At 45.2% G+C, this 20,932-nt stretch overlaps 1 protein-coding gene across 4 annotated transcripts in view; it reads right to left on the bottom strand.

Annotated features, from left to right (window-relative positions):
* Positions 1–354: 354 nt before the first annotated feature.
* RBM20 (RNA binding motif protein 20) overlaps positions 355–20,932 on the bottom strand; it is a 209,975-nt gene continuing 189,397 nt past the window's right edge. For all 4 annotated transcript variants that reach the window (XM_082408260.1, XM_082408261.1, XM_082408263.1 and 1 more), the window contains exons 12-14: positions 20,682–20,816; positions 7,219–7,340; positions 355–3,379 (exon numbers count right to left, since the gene is read on the bottom strand). In XM_082408260.1, the coding sequence (XP_082264386.1) occupies positions 3,269–3,379; positions 7,219–7,340; positions 20,682–20,816 (368 nt within the window). In that variant the 3' untranslated portion in view covers positions 355–3,268. The remainder of the gene's footprint in view (positions 3,380–7,218; positions 7,341–20,681; positions 20,817–20,932) is intronic.

Raw genomic sequence — 20,932 nt, 5'->3', positions numbered from 1 at the left:
AACCTCTAGAAACAGCCTGACCCTGGTGCAGGACAACAAAGTTTGGCCACTAGAAGATCCGAGAGTACTGGGTAGAAGGGCCGGGGGGTATAAGAGGCCAAGAGATTTTTCTATCTGACCCTTCTGGCGTGGAGAACAGCAGCTCCCCACTTTCCCGGACTCAACCCTCCTGGAGGTTCACCCCTGAGAAGCTCTGATCCCCCCAGAGGCCTGAGTGTAACCTCTTGTGTCCTCTTTTCTCAACTCTTCAGAAACATTCCAGATTCAGAGAGGGACCAACTCCCAACTTCCGTGCTCGCTGAGCATCCCCCAGCCAAAGGTTGAGGGATCCCTGTGTGACAGATGGCTACTCACTCAAGAGCTTTCAAATTCTCTTTATTAAAAATCTTTTTTTTTCCTTTTGTAAAAACAAACACTTGCTGTCAGTTATACAGATCGGGAAAAGTGGTGACGATTTATGAGACACTCAACAAATTCCAATACTTTACAAGTTCAAACTTAAACGAACTAATGTTTTTTTTTCATAAGCTCAAAAGTCAAACTCTGGTCCAGTTCAAGTATAATCTAACAGATCACAGTCTCAGAGTGTCAAGGGAAACCCTGATACTAACGGCTGCTGCTCACACCAACATCAAATTTACCAAATTCTTTGGGAATACTCTGTGGATACACTTTATTTCAGGTGTTTACGATAAAGAGAAAGTATACAGGCCTTTTGTTTTGTTAACCCGGGGTACAAATAAATTTGTTGCTCAAGGCAGCATTTGCTCTTGAACAACCTTTTCGGGGAGACATTTTGAAATGGTTAACAAACATTGAAGAAAAGCTTAAAAAAAAAAAATCAATATTTTCCTGGTTGCTTTTAATACTGCGTTGTGTATGACACACATAGGAATAAAAAGTGCAAATTATAGAGTGGGTGAAACTATGCCAATGGAATTGTATAAAAATAAATAAAAATAAATACATATATACACACAAAAAAAGGATCTTAGATGATTTTTTAAACTACAGGTTCTGATTGAATGCAAAGAGCCTCTTCTCTCTCCTTCACAGGGCTATTCTCCAGCTTTAAAATATGGGGAAGGTCAGTCTATCAGCAAGGGAGCCATTATGTTACTAGGGAATTCAGCTGTTGGAACAGCCATCCAGATTTCCATGGAAACGCTGCTTGGGGGTATGAGCGGGCAGGGTCAGCTTCCACTTTGCTGGGAGAAAAGACTGCCAGCATCTCTGAAAATGCAGTTTTAGCCTTTAGGTTTTTCCCAGCAAGGTTCAGTAAGGAGGCCAGAGAGCTGTCCCCTGACTTCCCACCAGTGGGAAGGAAGACACACAGGGTCAAAGGTTTCCAAAAAATGGAGGAGGTGGGTTTCCAGAACACCAGGTAAAAAAAACAGAGGAGTCAGCCAGGGGACCAGGTCTGGGCTGAGTCACCACTTTCAAACTCTACTCTCTTTGAGACACTCACCTTGCTGAGGCCCCCAGCTGCTTGATGCCAAGTTCAGGCTCCCTGCTGCCTCCAGCCTCTCCCTACACCTGTCCAAGCTGGTCTGTTTGCCTCTGGTGCTCGCCTGAACTCCCTCTCACAGGTCCCCAACAGTTGTCTCCTTGCCAGCGACCACTTGCCCCAAGGTTTACACGTGATCCTCTTATGTTCTGTCTTTCCTTCCTTTCTGTGCCTCAGTTTCCTCACTGATAAAACGTCAGTGTCAAACTCAGATAATCTCTCTACCCTTCTGCCTTTAGTGCAGAGGACAGAATGCGCAGTATAGTCTTATCTACCGTTGAAAGAAAAAAAGCAAAAAATTAAAATAAAACACACAATCTCAACCTAGTCTACCTGCCTGTGGTCAGGAATAGAACTAACAGGAACCGTCTTCCAGGGGCTGAGCTGGGGCGGCCGCCTCCAGGCGAGTGTCTCAGCTTGAGGAAGTAGCACCAGGCTCCCCTCTGACCTTCTCAAGGGTTTCTCCAGGGCTGCAGCTGAGCCTCATTTCCCCCCAGCACCTTTTCCCAGACCCTTCCAATGGATGGCAGACCTTGCAGCCTGTTCTGTCTGGGGCCTGAAGCCACTGACCTTTCAGTATCGCAGAGCCTGGTGGGAAGGAGCTCTGTGCTGCATAACATTTAATATCAAAGTCTGCACACGGGGTCAACTCTGAGATGCCCTTGACCTTCTGCCCAGTTGGAAAGGGTCCACCTACAAACACCTGGCAACCCTCAAATGCTCCTCAGTCCTGCAGTCTTCTCTCTCATTTGTGTCCCCTGCCTCCAAGAGACCATTTAAAAACCATTCTGCTATGAGGCTGCTGGAGCCCAGAGTGTAGGCCCCAAAGGGTGAGTCAAGGGCAGATGCCACTTCCTCGTTTTGGTGTCTCTCAAGCCAACCATTTACAGCTGGGAGGCCAACCTTCAACGGAAGCCCTGACCTTCTGCTGTTTTAACTGGAGGGGGAAGACGCTTCTGTTTTCATTTTTACTTAAAGTGAGTCTAGACCAAATTCAATGTCCAGAGTAGAACAAACCCTGGCATCTCCTGAAATCAAGAGGAAGGAGATACATTTGGGGGGAACTTATCAGAGCTTCCAAAATGAAGGGCTCTTTTCCTCCTCAAATTTTATTTTAAGGCATGAATCTGGTGGGCTTCTAGAACGATGGAGAGGATGAAAGAGTTATGAAAATCAGGGCTTTTCAGAAAGGTGGTCCAGCTGGAGGAACTCCCAGCTTCTGCCCACTGACTGTCTAGGGTTCCCCCCTCCAGGACTGCAGGACCCATCTCAGCTCCCCACACACAGGATGCCAGGCAGAGAAACTGCTCCAGGTTCACTGGCATGGTTCTCAGCCCAGGAGTCTCCGTGAAATCTTTTTTTTTTTGGAAGACTCAGCCTGGCTTGACCTGTCCTATCCCATCAAGAATCGGAACACTGTGAAAATCCCTGAGAAGTTGGATTTTATGAAAAGAAAATGACCCTGGGCACAGGAGGGAGAGGGGGATGGGGAGGGAGAAAGAGAGAGAAGCAAACTGAAAGACTGTTTGAAGGAAACAGGAGTCAACAGGAAGAGAGTGGGTGCCCCTCAGCAGACTGGACACACCGCGGTGAGGACTCCGGCAGACGCTTCAGGGGCATTTCATGAGTCTCTGAGGACAAACCCAGGCCACGTGGCCTGCCTGGTCTTCCTTCCTCTCTGGCCTTAGTTCCTGTCCCCGAGGGCAGGAAGGCCCCACCTCTCATGCCCTCCTCTCCCCTCTTGCAGCAGTGGCAGGGATGTCAGAGCTTTTTCCTTTCAAAGTGTGGCACGATTCCGCTGTCCTCGGGCCGAGGGCTGCCTGCCCCCTCGGTCTCCATCAGGCCCTCCTTGGCCAGCTGGGACAAGTACTTCTGTGGGACAAAGACGGGGGTGGGGGGGGGGAGAGAGAGTGGTGAGCTGCCGGGAGAGGAAGGGGGTGTGTGCCTTGGCCCCCTCTCCTATCACCTTGCCCAGTGGGTGGGACCCCTCTTCTTCCTCCCCAGATCCTTCCAGGGCTCCAGGACCCATGCTAAGTGATGAGCTCCGCCCCCTTTATGTTAGTTTACAAATGACCCATAGAGAAGGTAGAAAGTACAGATCCTAACCATAGCAAACACATCCATAGGCCGTATCCCAGACCAAGTGCTATTCTAACTGCTTTTCTTCTATAAACTCATTTAATGCTCACAACAACTCTACTTGTTTTCCAGAAAGATTTCTAGTATCCAGGCAGCACATCACGTGTAAAAGGCAGAGGGACGAGAGGGAGGCTGGAAGGGTGGGGAGGGGAGCAGCTCTGTCCTATAGTGACTGTGAAAGACAAACCGCAGCCTTACGTTGGAGACTCCAGCAGACGGGCTGGCAGCCTCTGTGTCTCGGAGGTTCCGTGGTGGGGGGCTACCTCCGCCCTGCCCCAGAGCACTCACTGCTCCCGCTGGCCCCCAGCCCAACTCGGCGAGCCTGTCGGGCTGCTCCTGGGATTCTGGATTCAATGCAGTGAGGTGGAACCGGAAAATGCCTGGCGCCCCAGCTGCATATCCTCTGATGGCTGGGGCAGCCAAGGGCAGTGCAGAGAGCACAGCATTACGAGTCAGCAGGGCTAAGTCCCCTGCAGTGGTCAGGTGTGTGGGCTTTGCCATCAGATGACCCGGGTTCAAATGCTAGCTCTCAGCAGGCAAGTTCTCCAATATCTTCGACTGTAAAGTGTGAGTAATATAGTAACTACTGCATAAGGTTGCTGTGAAGTCCAAGAGAGGTACCATAAAGGATTGAGCACACTGCCTGGCATGGAATAAACACTCAGCAATGTTGCCCTTTATCATTAGTGGCACCAGCTGTCTGATTTGGGGAAAGTCACTCATCTTTTCCCAGCTTCAGACCCGAAACTGTTAAATGGAAGAAATGATATCTTCCTCCTTCCTCCTCCAGGGTTGATTTTGAGGGTCAGACAAGATGATGTGCTTGAGGTGACGGGGTCGACCTGTTCTCTCTAGGAGAGACTGTGGTTGGCTTTGAGTGGTGGGTGAGCCTGACGGGGAGAAGGGCAGACAGTGGATCTCTCCAGGCTAGGCTGCTGATGGAGGGCTGGGTTTCTCCTCCACCTCGTCTCAGGGAAGGCAAGCAGGTGGGTGTACCACCAACTGGACCGAGCAGGCGTCTAGTTTTCCCATCTAGCACTGACTCCACCTGCTCTTCCGATCACTCCGGTGTGTTCTCTCAGAGCATGACCAGCAGTGGGCACAGCCGGGATTGCAGAGAGAAAATGAAGGTTCCTTCTACCCTGCCTCAAAGAACAACCTGACTCCTACCTCAAGGCCTCCCGGGGGTGCTAGGTTTACAAGTTGCCTGACTTAGGTGTCAGCCAGCACCTGCTACTTGGGGCTGAATTCCTCCCTTTTCACACGTGTAACATGGAGCGTGGTGCAGTGGGTGTGACTGTGTGGACAGAGACATTCTGTCAAGGCCACTTCCCAGATAGGCAGAAACCCTATCTGGGTAGCCTGCGATGGAGGCTCCCATCTTCAGGACAGGTGCGCCAGGGCAACCTGAACTGCAGTTGGCGGGCGTAAGGGGCTTAGCCAGCATCTGGACCTGACATGCCTGGGACCACAGGAATGGTCTGCTGTGGGGAGGCGAGTCTGCCTGGGGGTTTGGCCCGGAGGCCCAGAACACAGTGCAGTCGGCTGCCCTGCGAAAAACACAGGGTTTAGAATTCAAGGCCCTGGCAAGTCTGCACTCACTCTTCCTACCTTCCTGGGTGACCTTGAGCTGTGTGTCTCCTTGGGGGCTACACAATCCAGCCAAGAATGCCGGATGAGATCACAGGTTCTCATGTTGAAGTATCATAATCTGCTGGAAAGACTTTTTAAAATGCAGATTCCCAGGCCACACTCTAGAGAGAGAATGAATAAGCAAGTACAGAGTAGGTCCAAAAAGCTACATTTTTAAAAGATTCCAGCTGGTGTGAAGACCAAGGTTTGGGAAAATCAGGACCAGATGATCTTCAAGACCCCATCCAGCCGTGCCGTTCTAGAGGTTTAATCTTGTTGGGGGTGAGGGACGATGATGTCTTCAGGGTAGACAGCTGCCCTCGGCTGGCGCCGGGTAGCCCAATCTGAACCCTTGGCCTGGCCAACTCACTGCCCGCCCCCAGGAGAGGCTGGGACCTGGGCCCCAGATCTCGTGGCTTCCTTGGTCATAGAACAGCTGCTTTCCAGAGGGAAATCAAGAGGCTTAAATGACCTGAGTTTGGGCATAGCCAAGGACAGTCCCTTGCAGATGGTGACCCAGGCCATGACATGGGTCTCAGTTTGCAAGACTAGCTTAGTAGAGTGAAAAGAGGAAAGGGATTAAGAATCAGGCAATCTGGCGCCAGGCCTAGTAACTCACCATCTACATGGCCTTGGACAAATCCAAGGCTTGGACAAATCCTTGGCTTCTCTGGGCCCCAGTTTCCTCAATTATAAAACAAGAGAACTGGCCCATATCTGAGTTTTCTTAACTGGGGTACACATTCAAACCATTTGGAGAACTTTCTCAAATTACATATTTGAGAAAGTTCTCAAATTCTACTGAACACCTGGCCTAAGTAGTATAAATACTTTTGAAACACTGTCTAGGGGATTTTGGTTCACATCCCTGGTTAAGAACCACCAGAGCAGCCATTCTTTAACAATTAAACTGATGGTAATGCCTGCTCTGGAATTAGGTCATGCTGCTACCACAAGGGTCTTCTAATGTCAAGGCCTTGTGCCTCAAAAACGTAGTTTGATTCCTTATAGTAAAAACAGGAGGTGCCTTGATATACTTACCCTGAGTGTCTGATCTTCCATGATTTGTATTACATTACTGATCCCCAGCTTATACCAGAAGTTATATGAAAATCACATTCTAATATGCTATATATTATATAGGTATATATTATAGGATATATTGCTATATCTTGTGATTTTAAGAAGTGTTTTTTCCACACATTAACAGTTCTGAAATTGAGATGCATTTTACAGTTGATGGAGTCTCACCGTTTAATTTGTAACATTTTTTTCCTTGTTGATATCAAAAAATAGTGGTGTGTCTTACCACTGATGGCACCTTAGATTAGATAAAATATGGTATATAGGGTATTTTTTATATGCCACAGTTAATATACTATGAAACGTACTTATTTTATTTTTTGCTTATCTCCTACGTTAGAATGGAAGGTCCATGAGGGCAGGGATTGCTGTCTGCTTTTTTTGTTGTTGTCTACCCAGTGCCTAGAATAGTGTCTGGTCCATGGTATGCCTGTGATAATAGCTGCAGTATGGACGGACATTTCAATAGAACATAATAGTGGGTTTTATTCTAGCAAACAAGCATAGTGCACAGGGAAAGAGAAACATAGAGAAATATCTGCATCTGGAACATCCAGGTGAAAAGGGACGAGACCCAACCAGGGGCCAGGTGAACGCTAACGAGTCATTCGGTCTAGAGGGAGAGGCAGTTACAAAAAAACCCAAGCCAAACAGAATGCTTTGTACCAAGGTGGAGACAGATGTTCTGAGAGCACGTGGGAAGCCGCTACCATACGGAGCCACCTGGTAGAGTCAGGACTGAGAGAACAGGAGGAGTTTCCCATGAGATGGAAGGAGACAGCAACGCACAGAAACTGAGACCAGGGCGCACTCCCCACACCCTCCCCGGGCGCTAGGCAAGGAAGGCCGACGGTTACCTGTAAGTTCCGGTAGTGGATGGCACTGCGACAGTGGCTCATCTTTGCCATCTCCTCGCTCGTGTAGAACAGCCCACACAGTTTGCAATAAAAGCCGGTCCTGGGCACCACGAACTCCACCCCTGCAGAAGGATTGGAGGTGGATAGGTAGGCAATTAGGAAGGTGGAGGGAGGCCCCCAGGGTCCAGACAGCAGTCAGGTGGTAACAGGAGCAATGCACTCCAGCCCTCGATTACTGTTGACTTTGGCTGGTTACCCAGTTTCTTCAGGCCTCAGTTTCCTCATTTGAGAAACAGGCACGAAGAAAATAGCATCAACTTCATTCACAGGCAGCTGTGAATGTGAGGGATGTACTCCCTGAAGTGTGATGGAGGGCTTAGCAATTATATGCTCTGCAACTGCCTTTGGGAAGTAGGTCCAGGCTCTACTACAATCAGCCTATTTCCAGGGAAAGGAGGAGGAAGGAGGTTTCTTACATTTCCCTGGGTGGATTTTGTTTCTCCACACTGTACCCCTCTCTGCAGCTGTTGTGGCCAGGACTCTGGAAGAATGCTCTCTTTTTTTTTTTTATAAAGTGAATGTTTTTTTAAAAATTTATTTAATTAATTTATTTTTGGCTGTGTTGTGTCTTCGTTGCGGTGTGCGAGCTTCTCATTGTGGTGGCTTCTCTTGTTGCGGAGCATGGGCTCTAGGCGCGTGGGCTTCAGTAGTTGCGGCACGTGGGCTCAGTAGCTGTGGCTCGTGGGCTCTAGAGCGCAGGCTCAGTAGTTGTGGCGCACGGGCTTAGCTGCTCCGTGGCACGTGGGATCTTCCCGGACCAGGGCTTGAACCCATGTCCCCTGCATTGGCAGGAGGATTCTTAACCACTGTGCCACCAGGGAAGCCCAAGATTGCTCTCATTTTTGTTTGCTTATTTTAGAATTATGTTCATTAAAGAAAAATTTTAAAGATAAAAGTGAGGAAAAATCACCCAGAGTCATTCCAATCAAAATATTTTCTTCCACACTATCTATATAGAGAGCCTTTTTTGGGGGGAGGGGGACATTTTTAATTACACCCTAAGTGTAATTCTATCTCCTCCTTTTTTCATGTGATGATCTATCATAAACACTTTTCCATCTTTCTCCAGTCTTTACACCTGAATCATTAATTAGTAACATTTTATTTATGATGCGTTAAATAAAAGTGCCAGGATTCTGGGAGGCGTTCTGATTCTGAGGAAGGGAAATGGTGGCCCAACAGCCAGACAAGTGACAGTGTCACAGCCCAGAGGATTCATCTCTGAAGTGGGACGGTGGCCGCTCCAGCCTCCACCAAGGTGTTTGAGGGTCACAGTTCTCCTCTTGAAGACACAGACAGCAGACTGGAAAGAGCCCAGGTCTGAGAAGGCACAGACCAGAGGCTAAGAATCTGTGTAGCCTGGGGAGAGCTGGCTGAACCCCTCCTGGGTCTCAGTTTCCTCAGGCACCTGATCGTGAAGCACCAGCTAAAGAACAGGGTGTGAGGGCCATGATGAGCAGGGCCCACTGCGGAACTAAAGGAAAGGGGCTAGCCACTCAGGACACCCAGATCCCGCCTTCAGACTGGGGCCGCTCCCTGTGTGCTGACACACTTCAGCTGGGCTTTGCTGCGGCCCGTCTGGTTGGTTCTGCTGGGGGTGGGGGAAGGTTGGAGATCTGGCCCCAAGGGGCGGCAGGGAGAGTGGGGCTGGGAGCGGCACACCAGGGCCAGAGCAGCTTCTTGCAGAGAGGGGGACAGGCCAAGGCACTGCGTGTGACCACAACCCTGGGCCTCGCTTCACTTTCCTTCTCCTGCCTCCTGACAGACAGAGCTAAGTGCACAGGAGACCTTGTCATAGAGGAGCAGCTTAGACTTGTAATTATAACTTTTTTTTTTGCATTTCAAAAGAGCCACTTATCAGTGTGGAGGGGCAGGCCTGGAGGGAGCAGGGAGCCTGGGAGGCCTGCCTTGACTGATGGCTCCTCTGTGGTCTGGGGCCTGGGCGGCCTCAGCCGGTTTTAACTGCCACACAGCAAGCCCGCTGCCGTGCCCTCAGCAGTCTCCAGCGGTCCCCGGGGCGGGGGTGCCCAGCTGCCCAAGGGGAGGCCGAGTGTCCTTCCCCTCCCCACCATCCTCCCACCCTCACTGCAAAGGATGGGAAAGCGTTGGCTTTGCCTGTGTGTGGCCAGCCCACCCCTCCACCTCCCCCGGGCCCTGGCTCCTGGCTGTGGCTGGCAAACGAGCATTAAGCAAGGCCTGCCTTTGTCCTCTGTTCCTGCAAAATACTTCTCCCCTTTGCTGCTGCTCTATGGGGAGCAGAGGCCCACACAAGACAAGAGACAGGCAACCAGAAAAGAAGAAGCACCACCCGAGGCCACGTGGAGCAGACGCAGGCCTGTGATCAGAGCCTCTCCCTGTGTCCCGTCCCAGACCCTGCAGGATCGGCCAGTTGGGTAAAACCAGGAAAGAAGCCTTGAGGTTTTCACTGCAGACCCTGCTGAGGCCTCCAGAATCTTCCAGGTTTCCCAAGAGGCCTCCTAGTCCCTGTCCTTGGCCCCCCAAAAAGGGTGCAGCTGCCTCAGAAGCCACCACAGAGGGTGAAGCAGGGTCTCAGAAGTGCCCCTTTTGACCCCAGCAGCACAGCTACCATCTGTAGTGAGATTTCACTTGAACAAAGGCTTCCACTGGGGAAAACAAAACAAAACAAAAAAGCTCGGAAGCCACAGTATACTGGAGAGAAAATAGAATATGGAATTTAGAGTCAGATAGACCTAGCTCTTTGACTCACATTGTGTGATCTCAGGTATGTTATTTAACCTCTCTGAGATCAGTTTCTTCATCTATGAAACAGGAATAATCATACCACAAATGGTGTTATGGGGAAGCACCTATCATTTTGCCTGGTGCTCAAAAAATATTAGTTTCCATGGGGGCTTCCCTGGTGGCACAGTGGCCGCCTGCCAATGCAAGGGACACAGGTTTAATCCCTGGTCTGGGAAGATCCCATATGCTGCGGAGCAACTAAGCCCATGTGCCACAACTACCGAGCCTGCGCTCTAGAGCCTGTGAGCCACAACTACTGAGCCCACGTGCTGCAACTACTGAAGCCCGCGTGCCTAGAGCCCATGCTCTGCAACAAGAGAAGCCACTGTAGTGAGAAGCCTGCATGCTGCAACAAAGGGTAGCCCCCGCTCGTCACCATTAGAGAAAGCCCGCGTGCAGTAATGAAGACCCAATGTGGCCAAAAATAAATAAATAAAAATAAATTTTAAAAAAAAGCATTAAAAGAATATTAGTTTCCAGACACATGTTGAACCTTCCTGCACAGAGGCCAGAAGGCCCTCCAGCCTTTCACCAGAGCCGCCTGGAGAAGCCAGACTCCACGGCTGCCAGCAACTCTCCTCCCTGCCTCCACTGGCCTCTGGGGCTCGTTGGGCAGGTGGTCAGAGACAGCTCTGAGGAAGGAGAAGCTGGGGCAGGATCCCCAAACGCCTGGGAACTCACCCTTGAGTAACCGGTGGTTGCACGGGCACTAAGATACCAACACTGCCTCGGGACGCCTCTGGAATGTGAGGGCCAGGGGAAGCAGCAGCGTCAAGAAAAAACTGCCACAGCCCCAGTGAGTTCTGGAGCAACCTGGTCCTCCCATTTTTCAGCCTCTCCTAAGTACAATAACTAAAGCTACATCTGCCTTCTAATAATAGCTCCTGGCACTGGTAATTACAACTCTGTCATCCCAGCAAAGCCTGGGATGGGTGGCGGGGGAGCTTGCATTTTGCAGGCAATGCCCTTTGGTTCTGGGAAGAGCAGGCCTTGGCAGGCTCACACTGGCTGGGGTCACCCAGAGCTGGCCTGAAACACATAGGGTGCCCTTCCCCACCCCCATGCCCAGTCCAGCCCCTAAGCAGCAGGACTCTGCCCCCCTCTCCTCCTCATTCTGCCTCTCTGCTCTCCACAGGGACCAAGCCTGAGTTGTTCCTCCACCCCCAGAACTCTCTCTGCTAGGAACAGACCATGGAGGGTGAAGGGTTATGTAGCCCCCAGTGAGAGGAAGCATAGTAGGTCTCAATAACTATTTCATAAATGAATAATAACAATAGACAACCTGTATTAAGTACCTTCTACTGGAAGACACTGAGACCTTACCAGTACTCATTCAACGAATCCTCAAAATAACCCTACATGGTAGGCATCTATTACCAGCCCTTATTTAGAGATGAAGAAAGCCAAGGAGAGAGGTTAAATAAGCAGCTTTTTGTCCCACAGCCAGCTGGGATTTGAACCCAGGAAGTCAGATTCCACAGTCTGTGCTCTTAACCACTCCACCCAATTGCCTTTCCTCCACTGTGCTGCCTGAACTGTAGGAACAAGAGGGTCTCCAATTAGGAATCCTCAGTTCTGACATGCACCTGCTGTGTGATCTCAGGTAAGAAAGTCTCTGGGCTTCAGTTTCCTCACCTGTCAAATGCAGAAAATAGTACCGTATGCCCCCTACTGAGATGGATGAGACAATAGGTCTCAAAGCTAATCAGAGGGGAGACCTTCAAAATGGGGGAGGAGTAAGACGTGGAGATCACCTTCCTCCCCACAAATACATCTACATGTGGAACAACTCCTATAGAACACCTACTGAATGCTGGCAGAAGACCTCAGACTTCCCAAAAGGGAACAGACACCTGAGGGCGGCCTACATGCAGAGGCGGGGCCAAACCAAAGCTGAACCCCAGGTGCTGTGGGAACGAAGAAGAGAAAGGGAAATTTCTTGGTGCAGCCTCAGGAGCAGCGGATTAAATCCCCACAATCAACTTGATGAAACCCGCATCTGCGGAATACCTGAATGGACAACAAATGTTCCCAAAATTGAGGCGGTGGACTTTGGGAGCAACTGTAGACTTGGGGTTTGCTTTCTGCGTCTGATTTGTTTCTGGTTTTTATGTTCATCTTAGTTTAGTTTTTAGTGCTTGTCAGCATTGGTGGATTTGTTTATTGGTTTGGTTGCTCTCTTCTTTTTTAAAAAATTATTATTATTTTTTCCCTTTTTTCTCTTTTTGTGAGTGTGTATGTATATGTTTCTTTGTGTTATTTTGTCTGTTTAGATTTGCTCTTACCATTTGTCCTAGGGTTCTAACTGTTTGGGTTTTTTTGTTGTTGTTTGTTTGTTTTCTTTTTATGAGTGTGTGTGTATATGATTCTTTGTGTGATTTTGTCTGTTTAGTTTTGCTTTTACCATTTTGTTTGGGGTTCTATCTGTTCATTTTTTTTTCTTCCTATTTTTTCTTCCTTGTATTCCGAGCTGTGCGGCTGGCAGGGTCTTGGTGTTCCAGCTGGGTGTCAGGCCTGAGCCTCAGAGATGGGAGAGCCGAGCCCAGGAGATTGGACCACCAGAGACCTCCCAGCCCCATGTAATATCAATCAGCGAGAGCTCTCCCAGAGATCTCTGTCTCAACACTAAGACCCAGCTCCACCCAATGGCCAGCAAGCTCCCATGCTGGATGCCCCATGCCAAACAACTAGCAAGACGGGAACACAACCCCACCCATTAGCAGAGAGGCTGCCTGAAGTCATACTAAGTTCACAGACACCCCAAAACACGCCACTGGACATGGTTCTGCCCACCAGAAGGACAAGATCCAGCCCCACCCACCAGAACACAGGCACTAGTCCCCTCCACCAGGAAGCCTACACAACCCACTGAACCAACCTTACCCACTGGGGGCAGACACCAAAAACAACGGGAACTATGAACCTGCAGCCTGCAAAAAGGAGACCCCAAACACAGTAAGTTAAACAAAAAGAGAAGACAGAGAAATACGCAGCACATGAAGGAGCAATGTAAAAACACACCAGACCAAACAAATGAGGAGGAAATATGCAGTCTACCTGAAAAAGAATTCAGAGTAATGATAGTAAAGATGATCCAAAATCTTGGAAATAGAATGGATAAAATACAAGAAATGTTTAACAAGGACCTAGAAGAACTAAAGAGCAAACAAACAATGATGAACAACACAATAAATGAAATTAAAAATTCTCTAGAAGGAATCAATAGCAGAATAACTGAGGCAGAAGAATGGATAAGTGACCTGGAAGATAAACTAGTGGAAATAACTGCCACAGAGCAAAATAAAGAAAAAAGAATGAAAAGAATTGAGGACAGTCTTAGAGACCTGTGGGACAACACTAAATGTACCAACATTCGAATAATAGGGGTCCCAGAAGAAGAAGAGGAAAGAAAGGGTCTGAGAAAATATTGGAAGAGATTATAGCTGAAAGCTTCCCTAACGTGAGAAAGGAAATAGTCAAGTCCAGGAAGCACAGAGTCCCATGCAGGATTAATCCAAGGAGAAACACGCCAAGACACATATTAATCAATCTATCAAAAATTAAATACAAAGAAAAAATATTAAAAGCAGCAAGGGAAAAACAACAAATAACATACAAGGGAATCCCCATAAGATTAACAGCTGATCTTTCAGCAGAAACTCTGCAAGCCAAAAGGGAGTGGCAGGACACATTTAAAGTGATGAAAGGGAAAAACCTACAACCAAGGTTACTCCACCCAGCAAGCATCTCATTCAGATTCAACAGAGAAATTAAAACCTTTACAGACAAGTAAAAGTTAAGAGAATTCAGCACGACCAAACCTGCTTTACAACAAATGCTAGAGGAACATCTCTAGGCAGGAAACACAAGAGAAGGAAAAGACCTACAAAAACAAACCCAAAACAATTAAGAAAATGTTAATAAGAACATACATATCGATAATTACCTTAAATGTAAATGGATTAAATGCTCCAACCAAAAGACATAGACTGGCTGAATGGATACAAAAACAAGACCCATATATATGCTGTCTACAAGAGACCCACTTCAGACCTAGGGACATGTACAGACTGAAAGTGAGGGGATGGAAAAAGACATTCCATGCAAATGGAAATCAAAAGAAAGCTGGAGTAGCAATACTCATACCAGACAAAACAGACTTTAAAATAAAGACTATTATAAGAGACAAAGAAGGACACTACATAATGATCAAGGGATCAATCCAAGAAGATATAACAATTGTAAATATTTACGCACCCAACATAGGAGCACCTCAATACATAAGGCAAATGCTAACAGCCATAAAAGGAGAAATCGACAGTAACACAGTAAGAGTAGGGACTTTAACACTTCACTTTCACCAATGGACAGATGATACAGAATGAAAATAAATAAGGAAACACAAGCTTTAAATGACACATTAGACCAGATAGACTTAATTGATATTTATAGGACATTCCATCCAAAAACAACAGAGTACACTTTCTTCTCAAGTGCACATCGAACATTCTCCAGGATAGATCATATCTTGCGTCACAAATCAAGCCTTGGTAAATTTAGGAAAATTGAAATCGTATCAAGTATCTTTTCTGACCGCTACACTATGAGACTAGATATCAATTACAGGAAAAAAACTGTAAAAAATACAAACATATGGAGGCTGAACAATACGCTACTAAATAACCAAGAGATCACTGAAGAAATCAAAGAGGAAATCAAAAAATACCTAGAAACAAATGACAATGAAAACACAACGACCCAAAATCTATGGGATACAGCAAAAGCAGTTCTAAGAGGGAAGTTTATAGCAATAAAATCCGACCTCAAGAAACAAGAAAAATCTCAAATAAACAACCTAAACTCACACTGAAAGCAATTAGAGAAAGAAGAACAAAAAAAAAAGCCAAAGTTAGCAGAAGGAAAGAAATCATAAAGATCAGATCAGAAATAAATGAAAAAGAAATGAAGGAAATGATAGCAAAGATCAATAAAACTAAAAGCTGGTTCTTTGAGAAGATAAACAAAATTGATAAACCATTAGCCAGACTCATCAAGAAAAAAATGGAGAAGACTCAAATCAACAGAATTAGAAATGAAAAAGAAATAACAACTGACACTGCAAAAATACAAAGGATCATGAGAGATTACTACAAGCAACTATATGCCAATAAAATGGACAACCTGGAAGAAATGGACAAATTCTTAGAAAAGTACAACCTTCCAAGGCTGAACCACGAAGCAATAGAAAATATGAACAGACCAATCATAAGCACTGAAATTGAAACTGTGATTAAAAATCTTCCAACAAACAAAAGCCCAGGAAGAGATGGCTTCACAGGTGAATTTTATCAAACATTTAGAGAAACGCTAACACCTATCCTTCTCAAACTCTTCCAAAATATAGCAGAGGGAGGAACATTCTGAAACTCATTCTATGAGGCCACCATCACCCTGATACCAAAACCGGAGAAATATGTCACAAAAAAAGAAAACTACAGGCCAATATCACTGATGAACGTAGATGCAAAAATCCTCAACAAAATACTAGCAAACAGAATCCAATAGCACATTAAAAGGATCACACACAATGATCAAGTGCGGTTTATCCCAGGAATGCAAGGATTCTTCAATATACATAATTCAATCAATGTGATACACCATATTAACAAATTGAAGGATAAAATCCATATGATAATCTCAATAGATGCAGAAAAAGTGTTTGACAAAATTCAACACCCATTTATGATAAAAACTCTACAGAAAGTAGGCATAGAGGGAACCTACCTCAACATAATAAAGGCCATATATGATAAACCCACAGCCAACATCATTCTCAATGGTGAAAAATTGAAACCATTTCCACTAAGATCAGGAACAAGACAACGCTGCCCACTCTCATTGCTATTATTCAACATAGTTTTGGAAGCTTTAGCCATGGCAATCAGAGAAAAAAAAGAAATAAAAGGAATCCAAATCAGAAAGGAAGAAGTAAAACTGTCACTGTTTGCAGATGACATGATGCTATACATAGAGAATCCTAAAGATGCTACCAGAAAACTACTAGAGCTAATCAATGAATTTGGTAAAGTAGCAGGATAGAAAATTAATGCACAGAAATCTCTTGCATTCCTATACACTAATGATGAAATATCTGAAAGAGAAATTAAGGGAACACTCCCATTTACCACTGCAACAAAAGGAATAAAATACCTAGGAATAAACCTACCTAAGGAGACAAAAGACCTGTCTGCAGAAAACTATAAGATACTGATGAAAGAAATTAAAGACGATACAAACAGATGGAGAGATATACCATGTTCTTGGATTGGAAGAATCAACATTGTGAAAATGACTATACTACCCAAAGCAATCTACAGACTCAATGCAATCCCTATCAAACTACCAATGGCATTTTTAACGGAACTAGAACAAAACATTTTACAATTTGTATGGAAACACAAAAGACCCTGAATAGCCAAAGAAAAAGAAAAGAGAAAGAGAAAGAAAAACGGAGCAGGAGAAATCAGGTTCCTGGGCTTCAGACTATACTACAAAGCTACAGTAATCAAGATAGTATGGTACTGGCACAAAAATAGAAATATAGATCAATGGAACAGGATAGAAAGCCCAGAGATAAACCCACGCACACATGGTCACCTTATCTTTGATAAAGGAGGCAAGAATATACAATGGAGAAAAGACAGCCTCTTCAATAAGTGGTGCTGGGAAACTGGACAGCTACATGTAAAAGAATGAAATTAGAACACTCCCTAACACCATCCACAAAAATAAACTCAGAATGGATTAAAGATCTAAATGTTAAGGCCAGACAGCATAAAACTCTTAGAGGAAAACATAGGCAGAACACTCTATGACATAAATCACAGCAAGATCCTTTCCGACCCACCTCCTAGAGAAATGGGAATAAAAACAAAAATTAATGAATGGGACCTAATGAAAGTTAAAAGCTTTTGCAGAGCAAAGGAAACCATAAACGAGACAAAAAGACAACCCTCAGAATGGGAGAAAATATTTGCAAACGAAGCAACTGACAAAGGATGAATCTCCCAAATATACAAGCAGCTCATGCAGCTCAATATCAAAAAAAAAAAACCCAATCCAAAAATGGTCAGAAGACCTAAATAGACATTTCTCCAAAGAAGATATACAGATGGCCAACAAACACATGAAAAGATGCTCAACATCACTAATCATTAGAGAAATGCAAATCAAAACTACAGTGAGGTATCACCTCACACCGGTCAGAATGGCCATCACCAAAAAATCTACAAACAATGCTGGAGAGGGTGTGGAGAAAAGGGAACCCTCTTGCATTGTTGGTGGGAATGTAAATTGGTACAGCCACTATGGAGAACAGTATGGAGGTTCCTTAAAAAACTAAAAATAGAACTACCATAGGACCCAGCAATCCCACTACTGGGCATATACCGTGAGAAAACCGTAATTCAAAAAGAGTCGTGTACCACAATGTTCATTGCAGCATTATTTACACTAGCCAGGACATGGAAGCAACCTAAGTGTCCTTCAACAGATGAATGGATAAAGAAGATGTGGCACATATATACAATGGGATATTAGCCATAAATAGAAACGAAATTGAGTTATTTGTAGTGAGCTGGATGGACCTAGAGTCTGTCATACAGAGAGAAGTAAGTCAGAAAGAGAAAAACAAATACTGTATGCTAAGACATATATATGGAATCTAAAAAAAAATGGTTCTGATGAACCTAGGGGTAGGACAGGAATAAAGACGTAGATGTAGAGAATGGACTTGAGGACTCGGGGAGGGGGAAGGGTAAGCTGGGACGAAGTAAGAGTAGCATTGACATATATACACTCCCAAATGTAAAATAGATAGCTAGTGGGAAGGAGCTGCATAGCACAGGGAGATCAGCTCGGTGCTTTGTGACCACCTAGAGGGGTCAGATAGGGAGGGTGGGAGGGAGACTCAAGAGGGAGGGGATATGGGGATATATGTATATGTATAGCTGATTCACTTTGTTATAAAGCAGAAACTAACACAACATTGTAAAGCAATTATACTCCAATAAAGATGTTAAAAAAATTCTAATCGGAGACTACAATCAAGAATAAAAGTACAATATGTAATAGCCCCACACCAGAAACAACCCAAATGCCCATCAACAGCTGAATGAATAAACAAAATGTGATCTACCCATAACCACAATGCAATACTCCTCAACAATAAATAGAAACCAACTATCCATACACCCAACAATTCGGATGAATCTCAGAATAATTATTGAGTTGAAAAAAGCCAGGTGACAAGAGTACATACTGTATAATTCCCTTTATATAAAATTCTAGAATGCAAACTAATATTTAGTGAAAGGAAGGAGGGCAGTGGTTACTTGGGGACTGAGGGTGGGAGCGAGGGATTACAAAGGAGTATCAGGAAATATGGGGGGTGAAGAATATGTTCACTACGTTGGTTGTGGTGATGGTCTCACAGGTGTGTACATGTGTCAAAATTCATCAAATTGTGTGCCTTATGTGCACTTCATTATCATCAATTATACCTCAATAGAACTGTGTTTTAAAAAATAAAATGAGCTACCACTTTCCTCCTAACAGGTTGGTAAAGATTAAAAACTGATAAGATCCAAAGTTGGCGAGGATGTGGAGAATGAGTACTCTCACTTGAGGTAGCGCTGAAAACTGGTATAATCTTTTTGGGGAGCAATTTAGTGGCAATTATGAAAATATGAAATACAAATATATATGGACATCCCCCCTCCCCCGGGCCAGGACGTTATCCTCCAGAAACCCTGATTCACACACAAAGGTGACAGTGCGTTTGGAAGGCAACAAAGCTCAGAGGCAGCATGGCACAGGGAGTCAAAGTGCTGGGGTTTGAATCCTGACTCCAGTCTGGGCTGTTCGTTAGCTTTGTAACCCTGCATCTCATTTCTTATCTGTGATATAGGGATAAAAATATTACTTACCTCACAGGTGTTTTGAGAGTTCAATGAGAAAAATACTAGAAGTGGTGCCTACATGGTAAATGATAAAAGCCTAGCTATTATAGCATTTTAATAATGGAACAAAAAATGAAAACATAATGTTCACCAGTAGAGGAATGGATCGATAACGTATGGTACAGCTTTTAAGATGGAATATTTGCGGTGGTTAAGAAGAATGCATTCTCTATGTACTGATGTGAAGAGCTCTCTAAGACCCACTGTTACATTATAAAAGCAAATTGCGCAACATTATGTGTATAGTTTGATCCTATTTTTGTGGGAGAAAAACTATCTGTGGGTATGACAGTGGCTACCTCTGGCGAGGGGGAGAGACTGGAGGGAAGAGATACAACATTTAATATTTACTTCATATGGTTTTAAAAATTGGTTATAATAATCTTTCACACCTTTTATAATAAAAAATAAAATAAAACATGAATTATAAGGTAGCAGAATTTATTCTTAATTTTTGCCTGTGTGTGTCATACAGATTTCTAAGTTCCTAGATGCCAAGAGACTTGTGTTCCATTTCTCAGTTCCCCCTGAGCGTCTCACAGAGTGCCACGTTATCCAGGAGGGGTTGCTGACTAAGTGAATGCATAAATGAACTGTCTGGCACCTTTTTCCTGAAAAGCAGCCTTTGCAACTATTTTCCAGCATTAAAAAACCCAGGGCCTTCTGGCAATCATCTTAGTTCATTCTAAGGTCAGTGTGTATTTGCTTTTTTTAGTTTTTGTCCTGGAGCATACTGGACGCTATGCAGCAAACTCATCCTTTAAAAAAAAAGAAAGTTTGCTCTTCGATCTGACTAAATGGCACACTTGGAGGACAGGAAACAGTACGAAATTTTTAAAAGCAGATGAAAAGGAAAAAAGGAAACCTGATGGAAAGGGTGAGCCTCCATGTTGACTAGCCCCTCTGGGGCTAATTGACTTGTTAATAAAGGACTTGCAGTGACTGGAAAAAAAACCCCAAAAACATTCCTGGGTATGACTTGTTTGAGGACGTGCAGTTACCCAGCATGGGAAGGACAGGGGCCCACGTCTCTGTTCAGTGCTCTTCTATCAACTATATAGGGTCTGCCCCAGACGCAGTCAATTCAGCGTCAATGGCTCAGAGAAGCTGGTCTCTCAAAGAGAAAACAATGCAGCGTTGTTTTGAAAAGGGCTGGGGCCAGGAGGGCAGGGAAGACATTAGCAGAAGAGGTGCATTTCTTTCTTCTTTTTTTTTTTTTTTAACATCTTTATTGGAGTATAATTGCTTTACAATGTTGTGTTAGTTTCTGCTATATAACAAAGTGAATCAGCTAGTGGCTTTATGGCAGCTGTTGGCCTCTGCTTCCCTGGCTGAATAAGGGCTGTGTGGTCAGGAAAAAAGCATTTCCTGACAGGGAAAACAAGTCTCTGCTCTGGCTCCCAGGGCAGTGCCGTTCAAAGTCTGGCCCCATGAGGTATCTGGTCTACTATGGGAGACTGAAATTTCAAGAAACTTTAAGGCAGCACACACATCTAGGTAACTGCATCAGACACGAAAGACAACAAAATGACAAAAAGCCCTCTCAAGCTCTTAGATGTTATTACAGGACTATCGTTTCCTGGAGCCAAATTCTCAGGAAGGACTGTGTATTTCACCCACCTAGAGGAATGCTAAGTTCTCTGAACACATCCTCAGGTTCCCAGGAAGGCAAAGAAAGGGGCTGTTTCAGCTCCACTTCAGCATATTCCAGTGACCTCACGTCCAGAGATTTCACTTCCATGTACCTGGAGTTATCTGCAAAACATGAGCCAGGGCAAAGTGATAATGAAACACAACATGCCTCAAAGAATCCCTGCAATTGTATTCCTTGCACTGTGTGATGGGAAACAGTCCCTTGTGCTGCTTAATAA

This window comes from Balaenoptera borealis, assembly GCF_965194805.1.
Source record: "Balaenoptera borealis genome assembly, chromosome: 10".
NCBI classification, from domain to species: Eukaryota; Metazoa; Chordata; class Mammalia; order Artiodactyla; family Balaenopteridae; genus Balaenoptera; species Balaenoptera borealis.
Note: the sequence above shows the minus strand (reverse complement) of the source record. Positions and strands in the feature narration are given on the sequence as shown.